A 20,574-nucleotide genomic window follows, 5' to 3' on the forward strand; every position below is an offset into this window, starting at 1 on the left:
GTTTGCGGTGTGCTTTCCATTTTACATTTACGTCATTGCTTACATGTTTTGTGTGTTGTTGTTGTCGTTGGTGTTGATGATAGTGGTGGTGATGGTGGTGTGTGTTTGTGGTGGTGGTTGTGGTGGTTGTGTGCTGTGGTAAAGGTTGTCGTCCTCATGTTCGTCAGCGTCGTTTTCTATGCGTATAATAATATTGATGATGATGATGATGATGGTGGTGGTGGTGGTGGTGGTGGTGTCCTAGTGGTGGTGGTAGTTGTTGTGTTGGTGGTGATCGTCGTCATCGTCACCGTCTTTGTCATCGTGGTTCTCTCTGTGCATGACAATACTGTGTGTGTGTGTGTGTGTGTGTGTGCATTGTTGTGGTGGTGGTGATGCTGGTGGTGGTGGTTTGTGGTGGCGATGATGGTGGTGGCGAAGATGATGGTGGTGGTTTGTGGTGGTGGTGGTGTGGGTGGGGGGGGGTTGCGGTTTTCGTATCAGTGGTATTTTCATGTTTTTGGGGGTGGGGGAGTGGGAGGTTTGGTGTGTTTTTTTGTTGTTGTTGTTGTTTGGGGGGGGGTTTTTTTGCTTTTTTGTGGTCGTTGGCTGTAGTGTTGGTGATGGTATGGTAGTGGCGATGAGGGTTGTTGGAGGGTAGGGATGATGGGGACTGTTCACCTCCCAGCATGACGGATTGGTTGTGGAAGGCGGGCGGGGAGATGATGACCCAGTCTTTGGTCTGGAGGTACAGGTGGCGGTCCTCCACCACCGACATTTCCACAGGGCTGGGCAGCACGTGCTTCGCGGCACGGCCCAGGTCCTCCACCTCGTTCACCTCGTACCTGCCCCCAGTCACCGTCATCATCGGCGTCGTCATCTTCTTCATCGTTATGACCGCCATTGTCGTCATTAGTACATTCATTGTCGCCACCAACCCACCAACCAACTCACCTACCAACCCAGCTACCAACCTCCCAACCCACTGAACCCCAACCTACCAACCAACCAGCCTCCCAAGCAATCCTCAACCAACCCCCAATCCAACCCAATAACCCTCCATCCAACCAGCTAACCCTCAACCAACTCATCAACCCACCAACCTCCCTACCAACCAACCCCCCCCCCCCCCCCCCAACTAACCAACCCACCAAACAACACCGCACACACCTACAATCACAATCCCACCAACAGCGTCCCAAAACCAACAAACCAACCAAACCTGCATCAACCAATCCACCAGCCAACCTACCAATGCACACACACACACACACACACACACACACACACACACACACACACACAAATGACCTGCCAGCAGCAGTGTATGGATCGTAGCGATCATGAAGCCTTGTTCCATCCTGCGTCTGATAATCGTAGCGTTTCCACTGGTTCACATTCGCAAAGTCCTCGACCCAGTCCAGTTTTTCGCCAGCCGTGTTGACCACGGTCCGGGTTTCCAGTCCAGGTTTTGCCAAGTACAAGTTGGGCAAGACGTCAGTGCGCGCCACGGAATAGTTCTCCGACCAGAAGAGGATACTTCTGGTGCCTCCGCTGGGGATGGGTTTGAATCCTGCGTCCGGTTCCATGCTGAAGAGACCACCCTGGATTTTTTTTTTTTTTTTTTTTTTTTAAGGGGGTGGGGTTGGGGGGTTGAAAAAGTGTGTTAGTTGTGAATAATTAGCTAGTTAGTTACTAAGCGCTTTACAGAGTCATTTGCACAACAGGCTGTGAACCTGGGTATGACGACTGAGAGCTGCCTTTGGGTGCTCATAACTCGTTTCATGTGTCGTTCAGTCATGCTTCAGTCACACACACACACACACACACACACACACACACACACACGTGTGTATTCGAGTGGATTTTACTCAGTGACGACTCTCTTCTTAGAAAAGGTTCTTTTAAGTGCGCAGTGTGCACGCTACACACGGGGCATCGATTTATATAATCTCATCCGAGTGACTAGCGTGCAGACCACAACTCAAGGTCTAGTGGAGGGGAAGAAAATACTGGTGAGTGTGGGATTCGAACCTGTGCGCACACATTCTCTCGTTTCGTGGGCAGACGTCTTACCACCGGGCCACTACTCCAGTAAACAGGAGAGGCAAGGCCTTCAACTTCAAGACTCACTTGTGATACACCAAAAAAATAAATGAATGAATAAATAAATTCAATCGTTGAAATTTGTTCTGTATTTGTTATTGTAAAGCTTCATGTTGAAAAAAAAATGGACCTGAGATCAAATTCGAACCCAGCATATTCGGATAGGATGAAATTGTTTTAGTCACTGCACTTTTGGGGATCTATCAATGACGTTCAAAAAAACATGTAAGCATGCTTTTTTTAAGCGTGATAAATCAATTGCGGTAATCGAAGTATGATGCCGTTTAAATCATGTTATTCTGGTATATTTCGGGCATCTAAGAAATCTTTAAAGTCCGCGTTAAAGGAGACGTTGTCATCGCCTCAATAACACTGCAACATTTAGCCGTTTTTTCTGGATCTAGATAGATGACAAGTTTAGTTACACTCGCCGGGAAAGTACGACACGGTCAATTCAATTTTTTTGTTAATTCTTATTAATTGGGTATCCTGTATGTGTTCTGTCTAGAATTTATATTTCTTTCCTTTTAACTGCGAACAAGAAAAATGAGGTCATACCGTCTTCTTACCAAGCATAGCCTAAAACTGGGATGCAGTAATATATTTCGGAATCCGGAAATAGCCTCAACGAAATAGATCGTTAATGACACGGGAAACACAGCTCCATTCAGGAGACTTACAACCTATTATTTGTATGACTGAGTATTTTTTCCCACTATTTTTAAGCCAACTCTGGTATTGACAGACAAAGTATTTCCAGAGAACATGGCAATGTGAACGTTTACCATGGACAGAGAGAGAGAGAGAGAGAGAGAACTGAACACCAGGTTATAATATAGACTCACTTTGTTTACACAAGTGAGTAAATAAAAACAACAAATCAGCCCAAGCCACCACACCTGCTTCAGTTTTCAGTTTTCAAAGGAGGAGTCTCCACATTCGGGCCAATCCATATATGCTACACCACATCTACTAGACAGATGCCTGACCAGCAGCATATCCCAACGTGCTTAGTCAGGCCTAGAGTGCATGCGTAGATGTTTATATACCCGTCACAATGGATTTCTTCTGCAAAATTTTGCTAGAGAACGACACTTGCTATGGATTTTTTTTTTTCAGTGCGCCAAGTGCGTGTTGCACACGGGACCTCGGTCTGTCGCTTCATCCAAAATGACTAGACGCTCTGATTGATTTTCAGATCACACTTAGGACAACAGGGCGAGACCGGATTTCGAACCCAGATCCTCACAGACACAGTATTGAGCGTCTTAAAACCACTTGACTGCCAGGGAAGATAACATTTCAACACTTAAATCAATATCCAGACACAACCAGCCAAAAACTGAGAAAACGGTCTGGAGATATACTACTCCTGATCATATGTATGAATTTTCAGACTACCAGAGTCACTTCCCTTCTTTTGACGTTGTCATTAGTGACGTCACTATGGACGTAAGTACTACGTTCTAAGGGAATCAGTGGGATTTAAACCATCCTACCCACCTTCTAAACGGAAACCCACCTGTATGTGTCTGAACCTGACCCCCTGGTCAGGAATAAACACACCCTCCGGGTACGGATAGTGGTCGGGCTCCACGAGGTAGTGCTGCGTGAAGTAGAGTGCCCAGCCCCCGGCGGGTATGGGCTGGTCACCCGTGTTCTTCAGGGTGATCTGTGCACGGAAGGTCCTCGCGTTGTCCCTCAGGTTGTCCACTACCTTGTAGCGGACCTCCATGTATCTGGCCATGTAGTCCAGTGTCTCCTGGGTTATGCCTGGTTTAAATAGTAAGAGTACTTATATATACAGCGCCTATCCTCGGTTGGAGACCAAGCTCTAAGCGCTTTACAAACTCGGAGCCATTTGTACAACAGGCTGCCTACCTGGGTAGAGCCGACTTACAACTGCCATTTGTAAATCGTTTCCTGTGTCATTCAATCAGGTTTCAGTTACTCACACACGTACACACTATCATAGAGACATAAACATTTTACGTGTATGACCGTTTTGTTCACTTATCCCGCCATTTAGGCAGCTATACTCCGTTTTCGGGGGTGTGCATGCTGTGTATGTTCTTGTTTCCATAACCCACCTAACGCTGACATGGATTACAGGATCTTAAAGTTTAAAGTGCGTATTTGATCTTCTGCGTGTATATGCACACAAAGGGGGTTCAGGCACTAACAGGTCTGCTCATAGGTTGACCTGGGAGATCGGAAAAATCTCCACCCTTTACCCACTAGGCGCCGTTGCCGAGATTCGAACCCGGGACCCTCAGATTAAAAGTCCAATGCATAAACGACTCGGCTATTGTGCCCGTCTATAAATGAAAAAAAAAGTCCCATAGCCTTATACTGCCATTGGGGCAGTGAACTCATATCCACTGTGTCTAGGACTCGGCCTTGTGAGGCAGTGACCAATCCTCTCCTTCCGCCGTTTCGAAGTTCCACATCCAAAGTCAACCAGGTTTCCTTTGACCAGGGAACCAAATCAAATCAAATCTGTTTTCTCTATTTTGGTGGTTAAGATTGGTTAACGGGATGCTGACGATGCTGCTATGGGGGGAGGGGAGCGTCGGGGTTCCATGTAGGTTGGGGACTACTTGGCTAACTCTCCAACATTTCTCCTGGCGTCAACCAGGCTGAGAGAAACAGACACCTGCAGTGTTGGTCAGGAAATTCGAGCATCACTCCTGGAGATGTATCCATCAAGCTGGTGATCCTTCCACTGTGTGGTCCCAGTCTTCCCTCTAGTTAAGAGCTGGCCAGGGACCAGACAAGAAAAAAAAAACACCTCTGATAGGGCTCATACCAAGATCATTCATAATGTTTATCAAACTTTACGTTGCTTCTGATTAAAATTGAAACGGGCGTATATGTAGGTCACATGCACATACATACATCTATTGTTACACACACACACACACACACACACACACACACACACACAGCATTGTATCACGTTCGAGACACAGGGCTGGGCAGTTAAAGGGAGGCAAATATTTGTGTCAACATTAATTTTCACCAATGCGTCGGTCGGAAGAGGATGACTGAATGTTGTCTTCGCTGGGAGGGGACGGAAAATGGGGAGAGAATGCGGAAGGGAGTTTGGGGAGGGTGGAAAAGCAGAGAGAGGGGGGTTGGGAGGCTGGGGGCCTGGGGGGGAGGGTGGAAGCACCGGAAGTGGGAAAAAGCCTTCTGTGCGCGTTTGTTTGTATCGTTTCGGGCTTCGCAACGATTTCTATTTTCGCATTTTTATTCTTTTCTCTCTCTGTGGATGACACTTGGAAAGGGATACGACCATACTGTAGGTCGAAAGCACTGAGAGAGAGAGAGAGACAGACAGACAGACAGACAGTGAGTGTGTGCGTAGCATACGTCACATTAAAAAATGTGATACTTCAAACGGTTTGGTTTTTTTTCCACATTACGTCATTCGTCTTTAACAAACGTGTATGGACCGATTTGTGTGTGTGTGTGTGTGTGTGTGTGTGTGTGTGTGTTTCAAACACTATTTGAAATAGGAGAAGAATAACATCAAGAACAAGAAAAACCAGAAGTACAACAATGACAACGTTGGAACTGAAGGAGAACAACAGCAACAACAACAGCACCCTCACCCTTCTCTCCAGCCTTCTTACCTTCAGCAGACGTGAGGATATTCGCGGCAGACAGAAGAACCCACAGCTTAAGGACCTGATCCATTATGACGTTCTTCCGTCACGTCAGCCCGCCTGTGAGATGTGCCTAACCCTGTGTACAGAACAGAATAGACTGTGTTGAGTCGGTCTCTTTCCACGGTCGTCAGAGCTATTCCACCTTTGATGCTACAAACTATGAGATCAACCACACGACCTACATTTATTTTGGCAACTGTAAGTCGTATCTATCGCCTAAACATGAAACTGAAAAATAAACCTACATATCTGCAAACAACATTATCAAACAGTACATGTCTAGAACAAAGGCGTCTTTTCTAATCTCCTTCAGAGACATAAAACTGGATGAAAATGTGAATGGAAGTCAGTAAATCGTATATGGAACACACACACACAAAAAAAACACACACAAAAACCGCGCTCGCGCGCGCGAGCACACACACACACGCACACGCACACACACAAGAATCAAGAATATCTAATCCTTTGACCCCTACTGGGGCATGGAGGATATAAAGTAACATCAATTGAATTATACAACAGAATTAAAACGTGAACAGCAATTAAAACACTGCAAGTGGTGATAAAAAACAGATAAGCAACGATGTCATCGTATAATCTTTCCCATTTTGATGAATTTCCCTACATTCAAACACACTTTTCTCCCTACTTTCAACAAACTGCAAAAATTGAAAACTGATTTCGGATTCAAATATTTCTTTGGAATGTAATCATTTCGAAGAACTGCAAATTCCGGGCATTCCATGATAACATGAATTCGTCTCCAATAACACCCATATCACAGTTTCGGCAAGTCCGCATATTTTAAGTAGCTTTGATCTTGGCGGGGTTAGGTCATCACTGAAGTAGATGCTTTTCAGGACCGTCTTCTTTTTCTGCTCCTTTTCCTTCTCCATCAGTCTTGTTTTTGATTTTCGGGAAACAAACTTCACCAGCACTGGACGGGCTGCACTTCTGCATTTTTTGGTCCAGTTCCATCGATTGTAGAAATGTCCTCAGCTTCAAGACTGATACCGGCATCATCACAGATGTTCAAGAACTTTTACTGACAGGTTTTCTTTCTCTTCCTCTTTTATCTCCACAACACGAACTGTGTCGCGGCGTTGATACTGTTCTAGTTCAGTTCAGTTCAGTTCTTGGGACATTCATAAACCTCGCGGCTTTTTTTGTTTGTTTGTTTGGTTGGTTGGTTTTTTGTTTGTTTGTTTTTTGTTGTTGTTGTTCTTTGTCCCAGTCTAACAAAACATCAATTGGAGTTGCCAGTGCACTTGCTCAGGAGTAATAGTTACTTGCTCAGGAGTAATAGTTGCTTTTATCATTCATCATATATGAATTTCAACTTGCTCATACTTTTTACCTGTTCTTGGAGATTTTAAAAAGTGTTACCACTGTTGGCTCTCAGTGGCATTCCTTGTTATGTCAGTGAAAGGTTTTTTGAAAAAATGGTCTCTGTCAAATTTATCAATATTATTAAGTATTTTATATGTTTGTATTAAATCACCTCTAATTCTACGAAATTTCAAAGGTGGCAAATTAGGTAATTTCAATCTTTCTTCATATATTTTATCCTGCAATCCAACAGCAAACCTTGTTGCCCTTCTTGGAACTTTTTCAACTGCAACAGATTGCTTTTTGTATAGCGGGTACTAAATAATATTTCCATATTCGAGGTGTGGTCTTACTAGTATCTTAAATAATCTAACAAAAGTGTCACTGTCCATATATAATGACTGTTCTTTTTATAATCCCGAATACGCTGTTTGCTTTTAATATTATATAATTGATGTGTCTATCAAATTTCAAATCATCATCAAAGATAACTCCCAAGTCTTTTTCTTCTGAACATTTATCTGAATTCTTCTCTCCATCAGTGAATCTCACAATATAATTATTGTGGGGGTTGTTCTTCCCAACATGTAATACTTTACACTTATCTGCATTGAAATATAGATTCCAGGTGTTTGTCCATTCTAGCAGTGTATCTGTATCCGTCTGTAATGTATATTTATGGCGGCTCAGGTTACAGATTTTAGTGTCATCCGAAAAGATTTTGCATGTGCTAATAACCAAGTCAGGTAGGTCATTAATAATCATTGCAAACAGAATGGGGCTAAGTACACTTCCTGCGGTCGGCTGGACTAAAAGCAACAAGAATAAGTACACTTCCCTGGGGGATATTGCTTTTGTGGAACAGAGTCAAAAGCCTTCCTGAAGTCCATAATTTATAAATAACATCAAATGTTTCACCACTGTTTAACATTTCTTTAAATCATTAATCACCTCTAATAACTGTGTAACACAAAAACGTCGGGGTCTAAAGCCATGTTGGCATTTAGAAAATAAGTCATTGTTGGTCATATGGTCTAAAAAGATATCTCTAATAAATGACTCTAAAACTTTGCACAGAACACATGTAAGGCTAACTGGTCTGTAGTTTCCTGCTGAAGATTTATTTTCTTTTTTATATATGGCAGTTACATTTGCTTTTTTCCAATCCTGAGGTATTGTGCCTTTCTCTAATGATTTATTGAATAAAAGAGATAATGGAACTGATAATTCTTTATGAGCATCTTTCAAAACACTTGGTGATATACCATCAGGTCCACCTGCCTTATTAGGGTTATGATTTTTTAAGTTTATTTTCAAATGCCTTTGGAGATATAGTGATATCATTTAATGCAACACCATCTGATCTTGAGGCAGATTCTAAATGGGGAACATTATCTAGTAGTAGAAGTAGTAGTGTAGGGACTGGCATTTGACTGCCTTGGCCTCACGGCCTTTTTTATGTCCCCTTCAATATCGGTCTCCTTTTATTTGTGGGATACATATATGTTTTCTTTTACACGTACTGTAAATCACTCGTCAAAGTCAATAAATTTTTCCTTTAAACTGATGTTCATATCAAGGAGATTTTTGAACACATTAGTATTTTGTGCAAGTTTAGTTTCGATAGGTAGCGCATTCCATATATGTGCAATTCTATTAGCTAATGAATTTTTCCTTAGGTTAGTGTTACAGTGCTCTTTAAAATTTGTCATCATTGAATTTCTTGTACTCTCATAATCTGACATTCTAAAAATATTATTCACATTTATTTCATTATAGCAATTTAACATTTTGTATGTTTCTATTAAATCCCCTCTTAGCCTTCTACCCTTTAATGAATGCAGATTTAAGTATATAAGTCTCTGTTGATAGCTCATAGATTTGCATTCTTTTAATAACTTAGTTGCTCTTCTTTCTATAGCTATAGATTGTCTCTTGAGGTATGCGTGCCACACGATATTACCATATTCCACTTGTGATCTAATCAATGCTTTATACAGTTTAAAAGACATATATCTTTATCTAAACAGGTAAATATTCTCTTAATTATTCCTATCACCTGGTTGGCTTTATTGATTATATTATGTATATGTATGTCAAATTATAGTTTATTATCAAAAATTATGCCAAGGTCTGTATCTGTAACTTCCCTTGTGAAAACAACAGAAAAAGAAATGTTAAGGACATCTGCTTTTTCTTTGTCAGTCTCTTTTTTTTTTCTTTTTTTTTTTTCAAGGCCTGACTAAGCGCGTTGGGTTACGCTGCTGGTCAGGCATCTGCTTGGCAGATGTGGTGTAGCGTATATGGATTTGTCCGAACGCAGTGACGCCTCCTTGAGCTACTGAAACTGAAACTGCCATACTTCCATCTTCTCTCTTCAGGGGACTGACGCCTGTTCTAGGCGATCTTGTTCATATAGCAGGAGGAGGCTGTTTTTCTGAGTCTTCTCTGCAATCACCTTCAACTCCTGAGAAATGCTTTCTGCGAGTTCAGTGATGATGGACTGTAGTCTGTTGGTGAACGCTTTTTTTTCAGAACAGGAACAAAAAGTTCCACAACGCGTGACGCAAAATTATATGCGTCATCATTCTTGACGTCAACAAAGTTGGATCGGTTCCTTTCCCTTTCTTTATATCAATATCAGGCGTGCAGGCCTGACAAGGCCTTTTGCCCGCTTGAAGTGGGGAAGAAAAAGAGAGTCCCCACATATGTCTGGTGCATTTTTCAACATTGAGTGCGCAATGCTTGAAAAATCAATAAATATGTAAATGAGTTTTGCATTTAAATTTTTTTTAATGAATATCAAGATGATTTTTAAATGTATTCACTGTTCCTGCGGAAACAACGTCTTGTGACAAATTATTCCAAACTGTTACTCTGAATATTTCTGGTTCTGGGCACAAGGTACGTATTCTTCCAGATCAAATCTTCGAACTCAGTTGACTCGAGTGTCTTTGATAAAATTCCGCTAGGCCCGGCAACTCGAGACATGGTGCAGTAGGTAAGTAGAATGGAAAATTCTGTTACAGACGCCAACTGGTCTTGAAAAATGTCGATAAATAGACATGTTATTCAAACAAAATGATTACTAGAAAGTTGCACTGATACAAATCGATGACTTCGATACAACTGGTACCTTTGAACATTACAGAAGATTACATAAAATAATGAAAAGGTACCTGTACCTGCATCTGAAAAGTGGGGGAGCGGTGAAAGATGTGGCCGTTTCAATCACCGGAAGTTCGTCACACACACCACACACACAAAAAATCGGATTATTGTCGCGATGTCTTCCTTTTCATCTCCTGATCATGATAGTTATCAATATCAATATCATCATTATCATTATTACAACAACTACTTCTACAATCATTATTATTGTTGTTGTTTTGTTTTATTTCGTTTTTCTCCTCCTCCTTTTCCTGTTTCTTCAACAAGAACAAAAACTAATGTCGGCCTACAGGATTTTTTGTTGTTGTTGGTTTTTGTTTTTTGTTGTTGTTGTGTGTGTGTGTGTGTGCTTTGTTTTGTTGTGGTTGTTGTTGGTTTTCAACAGAGAATCGTTCATTAACAACAACAATAACAAAGAAGAACGTCATAAATAAAAACAAAGCAACTGACCTGTCCAAAAGAAAAGGTAGGCGACGGCAGCAGTCACAACAGCAGCAGCAGCAGAAGCAACAACACAAGTAGCAATATCGTAAAAATATCACGCCAGACAATGCAACAGAAATATATATTCGTAAAATATCACCCCAGGAAACGCAACAGAGTTATCGCGATCACCACAGGTACATCCAGTCCTATGAGATCAACGAATAAAGATGGCCCAACCAGTCTACACGAACACACACACACACACACACACACACAACAGCTTCGTGCAGTCAACTGATGCTGGTGATGCTGATGCTAAATGGCTCCATGGCACAAGGAGAGAGAAAGCCCGTCGCAGCTGGTAGTTTTTTGTCGCCAGGCATAATTCTGTCGCCGGCGACAATATTTGCCGCTGTTCACGGTAAATGTATAATGTCTATTGGTTTGAACAGTATTTTACTTGAAAATATGACGAAACTAATACAGTGATTTCGGAAGGGCAAAGGAAAGTCTAAAATTAAGTCACTCCAGAACGTACATAGGCCTTATATATAAACACACTCTAAATACGTGATGGATGTCTCTACAAGAAGATATATATACATTTTAGCATGTGTTATAAACAGTTGGAAAAATAACAGCAATGCGGCAGACTAATAGAAAATGAAATGGATGCCCGTGGTTGAGAGGTCATCAGAGCAAAAAGAAACAGGGCTTTGTACGCCAGCACATAAGTATCGTCGCCAACATAATCATTATATATGTGCCGAGCCTCACTGTAAGTTTTGTCGCCTGTGTTCAGAGCTCACAGTTCAACAGTGATGATGATCGTGATGATGATGATGGTCATCATCATTATCATCATGATAAAAGGCTTCGAGGTGTCTGTGTGTGTCTGTCTGTGTCTGTGTCTGTGTCTATTTGTTTGATTGTGACAGTATGTGTGTGTGCGTGCATGCGTGTGTGTGTGTGAGTATGTGTGTGTGTGTGTGTGTGTCTGTGTCTATTTGTTTGATTGTGTCAGTATGTGTGTGTGCGTGCATGCGTGTGTGTGTGTGTGTGTGTGTGTGTGTGTGTGTGTGTGTGTGTGTGTGTGTGTGTGTGTGTGTGTGTGAGAGTATATATATGTGTGTGTGTGTTTGTAAGTGTGAAATTCACACATACAAACGCATACAGAATTGTAGCAAGACATTAACATATTGTCGCCGGCACATAATTACTGCGGCAGGTGCAACTGATTTTTTTTTTTTTGGGGGGGGGGGGTGGGGGGGGGGTGACACCCTCTACATATACATTGTCACCGACGATAATCCATGACAACAACAACAACAGAATCAACTGCACCTCAGACAATGTGTGCCACGAACGTAAAACAACAGAGCCTGTCTATTCTTCTTCTTCTTTCTTTCTTTCTTTTTTCCATTCATAATTCATATTTCCAATCTGTAGTACTGTCTTGGTGTTTTGTTTTGTTTCTTATCGTATGCTTTCCTGTGCCGTCGAACGCCATTATGAACAATTGTATGTCAGTGTATTGTTTTATAGGATGCACTTAGAACATATTATGAGGATTTTGCGCCATTTCAGTACTATATTATTCTTTTCAATACTGATACTCTTTTCAGTCCACAGATACTTTACCTTTCAAATAGATAGACTATACCCGTGGTATAGTTTATCAATCGTAAAACCCTTATCCGAAATGTGTGATCATCTGATCATTTCAGTAATATGATTATAAAAGCTGTAGGCTATATAAACACGTGATATCAAAGCTCACTTTACAAATTAAATTCATTCAAGTCCATTGAACAGAAAAAAAAAATCTTCAGATATCGCGTTGGGATTGTCAGATGCTAGCACAACATTGAACGGTGGGGGTGCGGGGGGTGGGGGGGTGCACAATTTCTGAAACGGTTTTTGCCAGTAATTGTTGACCAGCTTTGATTCTGTGTCTTTTATGTCAGGAGGTAGAATGGCTAGACGCTCACTTTGATTTTCCAATTTTTGTGGGAAAAGGACGAGACCAGGATTCGAACCCAGACCCTCACGGACACTGTATTGGCAGGTAAGCGTTTTAACCACTCTGTCACATTTCCTGCCTGAGAGAGCGAGCGAAAGAGAAGGAGAGAGAGAGAGAAAAAGGGAGAGGGAAAATTGATCTGAATTGAATTGAATTGGATAGATATTATTTTCTGAGGGTAATTAATCAAGACGTTTTAATAAAATTGAAGTGCAGCGTGTGAGCACAGTAGAAGCTTTAAGCTTGTACATATGCTCTTTTGCCTTTGTTTGCACTATAATCACCTGCAGTGTTACACCTTGGCAGCGGCAGAATCGGTTCGGCGTTTGCGAGACAGTGATCAGGGTTCGAGGCCCCGTTTCGGCATGGTGTTGTGTCCTGGGGAAAGGCGCTTTACTCCGATTTTCCTCACTCCATCCAGGTGTGAATGGGTACCTGACTTTCAGGTTTTTATTTCAATCTTTTGCCTCCTTTTTTCAGCAAATGTGGTGTAGAGTATATGGATCTGTCAGCACGCTCTGATACCTTGAATCTGAAACAAACTGAACTGAACCGGATGGGGAAGGTTAAAACAACGGAAGGCGAGCATAGGGCCCAGACTTCAGCATATAACAAGCTCAATACTCAGTGGATATGAAGTTACTGCCAGGATGCCTGTAAAAGACTGCAGCTACGGGAGATCATTCTCGCGAAGCTGACGTCATATCCGGCGTCCATGGAGCATGCGTGGTGTGCAGTGACTGGCAAGGCTTCCCGAATCGGTAATCCAATTAATATTTCAGGGATTTCTACCACCCAAGTTTTTCCCCTCTCGTTGGCAGAGTCTCTTTGGCTGTGTTCTTTCCTGTGTCTGTGAGAAAGAGTGTGGGTGGGGGTTGGGGGCTGGTGGGTGAGGATGGAGGGGGAGAGTAGCTTGGTGCGGAAGACGTGAACGTAATGACACAGACCTTTATTGGTAAAACGTTAAGAAGGGGTGAGGAGTAGTGTGTGTGTGTGCGTGTGCGTGTGCGCGTTTGTGTATGTCTGTGTTCGTGTGTCAGTGTCGGTATATCCATGTATGTTTAAATAAATCGTTCAAATAGTGTATAGGCCTGTTGTGACTCTCGTAAACACACACACACACACACACACACACACACACACACACACACACACACACACACACACACACTCACACACAGAGCAAAATCAACACTTTTTTACTCACATTTATGAAACACTTAATATTCATGTACACAGAACAATCTGCAGTACGAACACAGTTAATATCTTAATAATAATTGTGTGAGACAGACCGCGAGTTGACGAGACAAGAAAGAGCAGGAAGAAGAATCATTAACACAAGGGAGAAAACTCCCGTAGATGCTGCCGAGTTAATTCCCCTGAGTGTCACACTGACCTGTCGGCTGTACCGTCCACCTGAGGCCGATCTGAAAAAAAAAAACCCGAAATAATCATAGATACATGGAATTGAAAGGATGTAATTCGAAGCTACGGACATCCCTTTATCCCTCCATCCTCTGTCTGTCTGTCTGTGTCTCTCTCCTCTCTGTGTGCATTTGTACATGTGTGTGCATGCATATCTTTGTGTATGTAGGGATGGATGGATGGATGGATGTATGTGCGTGTGCGTTTGAGCGTGTGTGTACTGAAACCGAAACTAGATTTCTCACCTGGTTCTCAGTAAAATGGCAGAGCCCGGGGAGAGGGCCATGTCCTCAGACACCTCACTCCACGTTGTGCCGCCGTCCTCACTGTACTCCACGGCCAGGCCCGGGAACTCCACGTTGGTCAGCAGTCGGCCATCGGACACGCTGTAACATGGACGTCATTATAGGCTGTAACACTGACGTCATTATAACGGTCATAAGTCGGCCATCGGACACGCTGTAACATGGACGTCATTATAGGCTGTAACACTGACGTCATTATAAGACCCATCGGACACGCTGTAACATGGACGTCATTATAGGCTGTAACACTGACGTCATTATAACGGTCAGCAGTCGGCCATCGGACACGCTGTAACATGGACGTCATTATAGGCTGTAACACTAACGTCATTACAACGGTCAGCAGTCGGCCATCGGACACGCTGTAACATGGACGTCATTATAGGCTGTAACACTGACGTCATTATAACGGTCAGCAGTCGGCCATCGGACACGCTGTAACATGGACGTCATTATAGGCTGTAACACTGACGTCATTATAACGGTAAGCAGTCGGCCATCGGACACGCTGTAACATGGACGTCATCATAGGCTGTAACAGTCACGTTATCATAACGGTCATCAGTCAGCCATTGGACACACTGCAACACAGACGTCATCATGACGGTCACCAGTATGCCATTGGACAATCTGCAACATGGACATCGTTATTCATCAATGTCGGACACACTGTAAAATGAATGTATATAAGTATTGGACACGCTGTTACAATGACGCCATTATAACGGTCAGCAGTCAGCCATCAGACAGGCTGAAACATGGATATTGTTGCTTTTATTTATATATATATTTGTGTGTGTGTGTGTGTGTGTTCATTGTGTGTTTTCTTTTTGAAGTACCAAAAAAAACACAAAAAATCCTCTGATTTGTCAGAAAATTTGCCCAGAGAACCACAGAGAAAATGCAACAGATTTTCACAATAAACTTCCAAATTAACAAGCTCAGTTGGAATATCGCTGTAACAATACTAACATCGCCCCAGGCAGCGGAACTCTGTACTCCACCCCCTGTCTGTCAAGTCTTGCCAGCTCCCTGTAACCCAAGGTGTTGGCAAACTCCGCCCAGTCCACCTCCCGCTCGCGCTCCCGCGCCTCCTGATTGGTGGTTTCACGCTCCCACGTGGGCTCATGCCACGCCCTCTCCGCCAGGGCCAGTAAGCGAGGAAAGAGCATGTAATCGGCCTGTTGTCGCGTGCGAACCACCTCACACCATAGGTGACCTTGCATACCTGCATAGAGGGGATCACAAAAAACAAGGTTTAAGTTTCAAGGTGACATAGCCTTTTGCGGCCATTGGAGCAGTGAGTTGATAACCACTGTGTCTAGAGCTCAGCATTGGAAGGCGAGCACCAGTCCTCTCCTTCCGACGTTTTGACCTTCTCCAACTGATGTCAGGAACCCCATTTTAGCCTTTCCCAAGGGCACGATACCATGCCAGAACAGGGCCTAGAACCCCAGTCAATGGTGAACGCCGCGTCAGGAATCCAACGCCTAATTCTGCCATGGCGCCTTCAATAAGGATACCTTTCTTCAAAAGTTTTTTTCGTCTTGATTCTGGGTTTGTAGCTCTAGTCTCAAGACTGAAGACCGGTGTACTGTTTATTTACAAGAGCAGAAGTTCTTTGTTTGACATATGCCAAAACAAAACAAAACAAAACACACACACATGCACACACACACACACACACACACACACACACACACTTGTCCTATCCTGTCTTGTCTTGCCTTGTCGCGTCATGTCTTGTCCTCTCTTATCTTATCCTGCCCTATCCTATCTTGTCCTGTCTTGTCTTGTCTCTTGTCCTGTCCAGTCCTGTCATGTCATACCTTGTCTTCTTGTCTTGTCTTGTTCCTGTCTTTCCATTTCTTGCCCTGTTCTGTCCTGTCTCATCTCACCAGCAATGCTTTGGGGTTTCCGGTGCTCAGTGCACTGTCCTGTCCTGTCTTGTCTTGTCTTGTCTTGTCTTCTTGTCTAGTTGTCTTGTCTCGTCCTGTCCTGTCCTGTCCTATCTGGTCCTGTCCCGTCTCACCAGCGATGTTTTCAGGTTTCTGGAGCTCAGTGCACTGCTTCCCGTCCTCCCCGCACAGTTCTTCCCGCTTCACTGGGTCACCTGACCCCGCGACATCAGCGTTAGCGTACAGGTCAGAGGGCATGAAGGAGAAGGTCTTCCGGGTGGACGTGAAGCGGGTGGCCCAGTACTGGCCCCGCTCCTCCGGGTCAGGCTCGTAGGGGTGGTCAAAGTACAGGTGGGTTGCCTGAGCCATTACAACCTGGGAACAACAACGTTTTTTATGTTTTGATTGGGTTTTTTTAAGTCCATCTTTGGGTTTCTGTATACCTTTGGTTTGCCTGTGTGCTTGCTGAACTGGTTGTATAAGCAGCGCTGACCTGAAGTTGTGTCCCTTTTAAAAGAAGAGAGCTACTTCTCTTAACTGTTGTGTAAAATCTTTTGGTTTATGTATTTCATCTGTTGTTGCATCATAAGAAATCATCCAGTTGTACAATATTGTTGTGTCATTTTCATTCTGAAACAATGTACAAGGACAGGTGGGGTTTTTTGTTGTTGTTGAATATTCCGCGTGGACTTCAATGAACTAAACCAAAACAGAGGTTTTCCTAAACATTGATACACATCATTTTAGAATAACACACACAAACACACACACACACACACACACACACCTTGAAGCCAGCATTGGCCAGTCTGTAGCCTCTTTTAGACACTCCTCATGCCCACACATTGTCACACACACACACACACACGCGCGCGCGCGCGCGCAATACCTTTTAGGCCAGCATTGGCCAGCCTGTAAGCTCTGTTAGACATCCCACAGGCACACACACACACACACACACACACACACACACACACACACACAAAATCTGCCTTCCCTCACACACACACACAAAATCTGCCTTCCCTCACACACACACACACACACACACACACACACAAAATCTGCCTTCCCTCACACACACACACACACACACACACACACACACCTTGAAGTCAGCACTGACCAGTCTGTACGCTCTGTTAGACATCCCCACGCCCACACATTGTCCAAAGAGCACACACACACACACACACACGTACACCTTGAAGCCAGCACTGGCCAGACTGTAAGCTCTGTTAGACACCCCCCAGCTCCGCCCCCCAAACCCCCTCCCCCCACACACACACCTTGAATCCAGCATTGGCCAGCTCTGTTAGACATCCCCCAGCCTCACCCCCCCCCCCCACCCCCACCCCCGCATTCCCCCCCCCCCCCACCACACGCACACACACACACCTTGAATCCAGCATTGGCCAGCCTGTAGGCTCTGTTAGACACCCCCCAGGCCCACACATTGTCCCAGGCAAAGGCGTACACCTTGCTGTTGTCCAGCGTGGCCAGGTCATAGGGCACGCTCCCCCTCTCCATCACCCCGTCCTCCCACCCCGCAAGGTCAAGGCCAAACTGGTGTGTGATGTTCGACACCTGTTTACATCAGTCAGAAAACGATGATGAGTTTGGTGGTAGTAGTAGCAGTAGTAGTAGTGTGTTGTTGTTGCTGTTGCTGTTATTATTATCATTGTTGCTGTTGCTGTTATTATCATTATGATTGTTCCTGTTGTTGTTCGTGTTGCTGTTGTTGTTACTAATTTTATCAATGTCATCTTTATTTTATTATTTCACGATTGTTATTGTCAGTGTTGCCGTTCCAGCTGCTGTCCTGCTTAGAAAAACCTGTAACTGAGTGCAGTAGACCTTGCATGTATGATTTATGATGTATATTATGCATTACTTAGAGTGTGGGTAGCTTAAAAGTTCGTATGATATATGGTGATATCATGTATTACTTAGATGAGTGTATGTCACGTTGCAAGGTGTGATGCTTTGTCTATGGTGAAAATTTGTTGTTGTTTTCAAAGGTTTAAGTTCTGACACCTTTTTCGTGAATGGCAAATAGCCTAAGAATCAAGAAACCACCCATCCATTCAGTGGAGTCAAAACGATGCTTGCAAGTCATGTCCAGGCGCTGCTACAGCAGTCCCTTCCCCCCCCCCACCTCCCCCCCCCACCCCCTTAAAGAAACAACTGACCTGCCTGCCGAAGTATTCCTTCAGGTCCTTGTAGCCTCGCACCAGGTAGTCCGGGGAAGATGCCAGCTTCTTGCAGGCCTCGGAGTTGCTCCAGGCGCCCCTGGCCACCTCGTCCCCCCCGAAGTGGAAGAGGGTGAGGGGCATGAGGTCTTTGTGAGCCTCTTTGAGGGCGGTGACGACGGCAGTGACGAAGGTGTAGGTGGAGGAGAGGCAGGGGTTGATGGCGTTGTCCGTGAACATCTGGACAGACTTGTAGCGTGAGGTGTCCTTCTCGTCTGCCAGGGCGAACCTGGTGGATGCACAGTACGACACACACACACACACACACACACACATGTGCACGCACGCTTACATATATACAACATGCGCGCGCGCACACACACACACACACACATACACACACACACTTACATGCACGCATACATACATATCACAAGTGCACACATACACACACAACATGCATACACATACATACACACATGCACGCACACACATATACACACACAAGCGTGTCTATATGAATGCATATACGAAAGTGTGCAGGCGCACACACATGCATATGTACACACGCACGCAAGCACACACGCACGAGCACAAGCGTGCACGTATGGTTACACATACCGAAGAGCACACGCATATGCACATACAAACACAGCAACACACACGCACGCACGCACGCACGCACGCACACACACACACACACACACACACATGGACGCGCGCGCGTTCGCGCCCGTCACATACACGCTGTGACGTTGTAAAAATGATGCTAATGTCACAAGGAGATAACTTTATAAAGGAGAAAGCCAGTCACCTAGTGTAGTGTAGTGTAGTGTAGTGTAGTGAGGAGTAGTGTATTACTCTTTGTCATAACAAATATCTCTGTGTGATATTCGGGCTGCTCTGCCTATTGAGAGAGTTTTTGTTTTCCTACCAAGGTTTATTTTCCAACAAAATTTTGCTAGGCACAACTTACCTTTTGGCCTCAGTTCTGTTGTTGGCGGCCATCATGTGTGACCTCCTGACCTCCATGGCCCGGATGGCCGCGTGGCCATGGCCAGGCATGTCGATTTCCGGAATCACCTGCACGTACAACAAAGAGCCCCCGATGACTGAAAGTGTGCTCAGTAGTAGTAGTAGTAGCAGTAGCAGTAGTAGTAGTAGTGGGCTGCGAATGCCACGTTCACTCGTATACACGAGTGTGCTTTTTCGTGTATGACCGTTTTCAACCACCACCACCACCCCCGAACCCCCCACCTTCCCTCCCCGATCCCCCACCATGGATGCTGTTGTACTCCGTTTTCGTGGAGGGGGGAAGGAGGTTGCATGCTGGGTGTTTTCTTGTTTCCATAACCCACAGAACGCTGACATCTTCTGCATGCGTACACACACACACACACACACACACACACACACACACACACACACACACATGAAGGTGGGTTCAGGCACTAAGCAGGTCTGCACATCTGTTGACCCCGGGAGGAAAAAAAAAAAAGAAGAAAAAAGAAATCTCCCACCCTTTAGCCCACCAGCAGGCGCCGTGAGCGGGATTCGAACCCGGGGAACAATGCACCACTTACCTGAATGTGTCTCTGAGCGGCGTACAGCAGGATGTCACGGTAGTCATCCACGGTGTAGTAGCCTGACCCCCGGGGGGTGGGGGTGGGTCCGGAGCCCAGGTAAGGGAGGAGACACTGGCTCTCGTCGAGGTCGTGGCACCGCCGTCCTCCCACCTGTGAGGAGCGGGGGATGGAGGGAGCGGGGGATGTGGGGGGTGGGGGATCGCTGATTAAAATAGAATAAGAGTAGAGTACACAGAGAGCGAGAGAACGTAGGTGAGTAGGAGCGAGTGTTTGTTTGTGTGTGTGTGTGTGCGAGCACGCGTGTGTGTGTGAGCGCACGCGTGAGTGTGTGAGTGCGTGTGTGTGGGGGGGGGGGGGGGCAAGGGGATGTGCACACATAGACACACAACAAAAGAATGCACCATGGTTTTCTGCAAAACACACAGGTACAAAGACACGCAAGAACAGAACAGAA

The 20,574-nt window shown here is 44.6% G+C and overlaps 1 protein-coding gene across 1 annotated transcript in view; it reads right to left on the reverse strand.

Moving 5' to 3' along the window:
• The window catches only part of LOC143285315 (uncharacterized), a 62,296-nt gene that overhangs the window by 34,488 nt on the left and 7,234 nt on the right, over window positions 1–20,574 (reverse strand). The window contains exons 8-18 of the mRNA XM_076592579.1: window positions 20,118–20,270; window positions 19,511–19,617; window positions 18,535–18,823; window positions 17,741–17,929; window positions 16,477–16,717; window positions 15,417–15,672; window positions 14,385–14,525; window positions 13,996–14,141; window positions 3,624–3,858; window positions 1,291–1,533; window positions 661–824 (exon numbers count right to left, since the gene is read on the reverse strand). Of these exons, the coding sequence (XP_076448694.1) occupies window positions 661–824; window positions 1,291–1,533; window positions 3,624–3,858; window positions 13,996–14,141; window positions 14,385–14,525; window positions 15,417–15,672; window positions 16,477–16,717; window positions 17,741–17,929; window positions 18,535–18,823; window positions 19,511–19,617; window positions 20,118–20,270 (2,164 nt within the window). The remainder of the gene's footprint in view (window positions 1–660; window positions 825–1,290; window positions 1,534–3,623; window positions 3,859–13,995; window positions 14,142–14,384; window positions 14,526–15,416; window positions 15,673–16,476; window positions 16,718–17,740; window positions 17,930–18,534; window positions 18,824–19,510; window positions 19,618–20,117; window positions 20,271–20,574) is intronic.

The sequence above is a fragment of the Babylonia areolata genome, chromosome 8, assembly GCF_041734735.1.
Source record: "Babylonia areolata isolate BAREFJ2019XMU chromosome 8, ASM4173473v1, whole genome shotgun sequence".
Classification (NCBI taxonomy): Eukaryota; Metazoa; Mollusca; class Gastropoda; order Neogastropoda; family Buccinidae; genus Babylonia; species Babylonia areolata.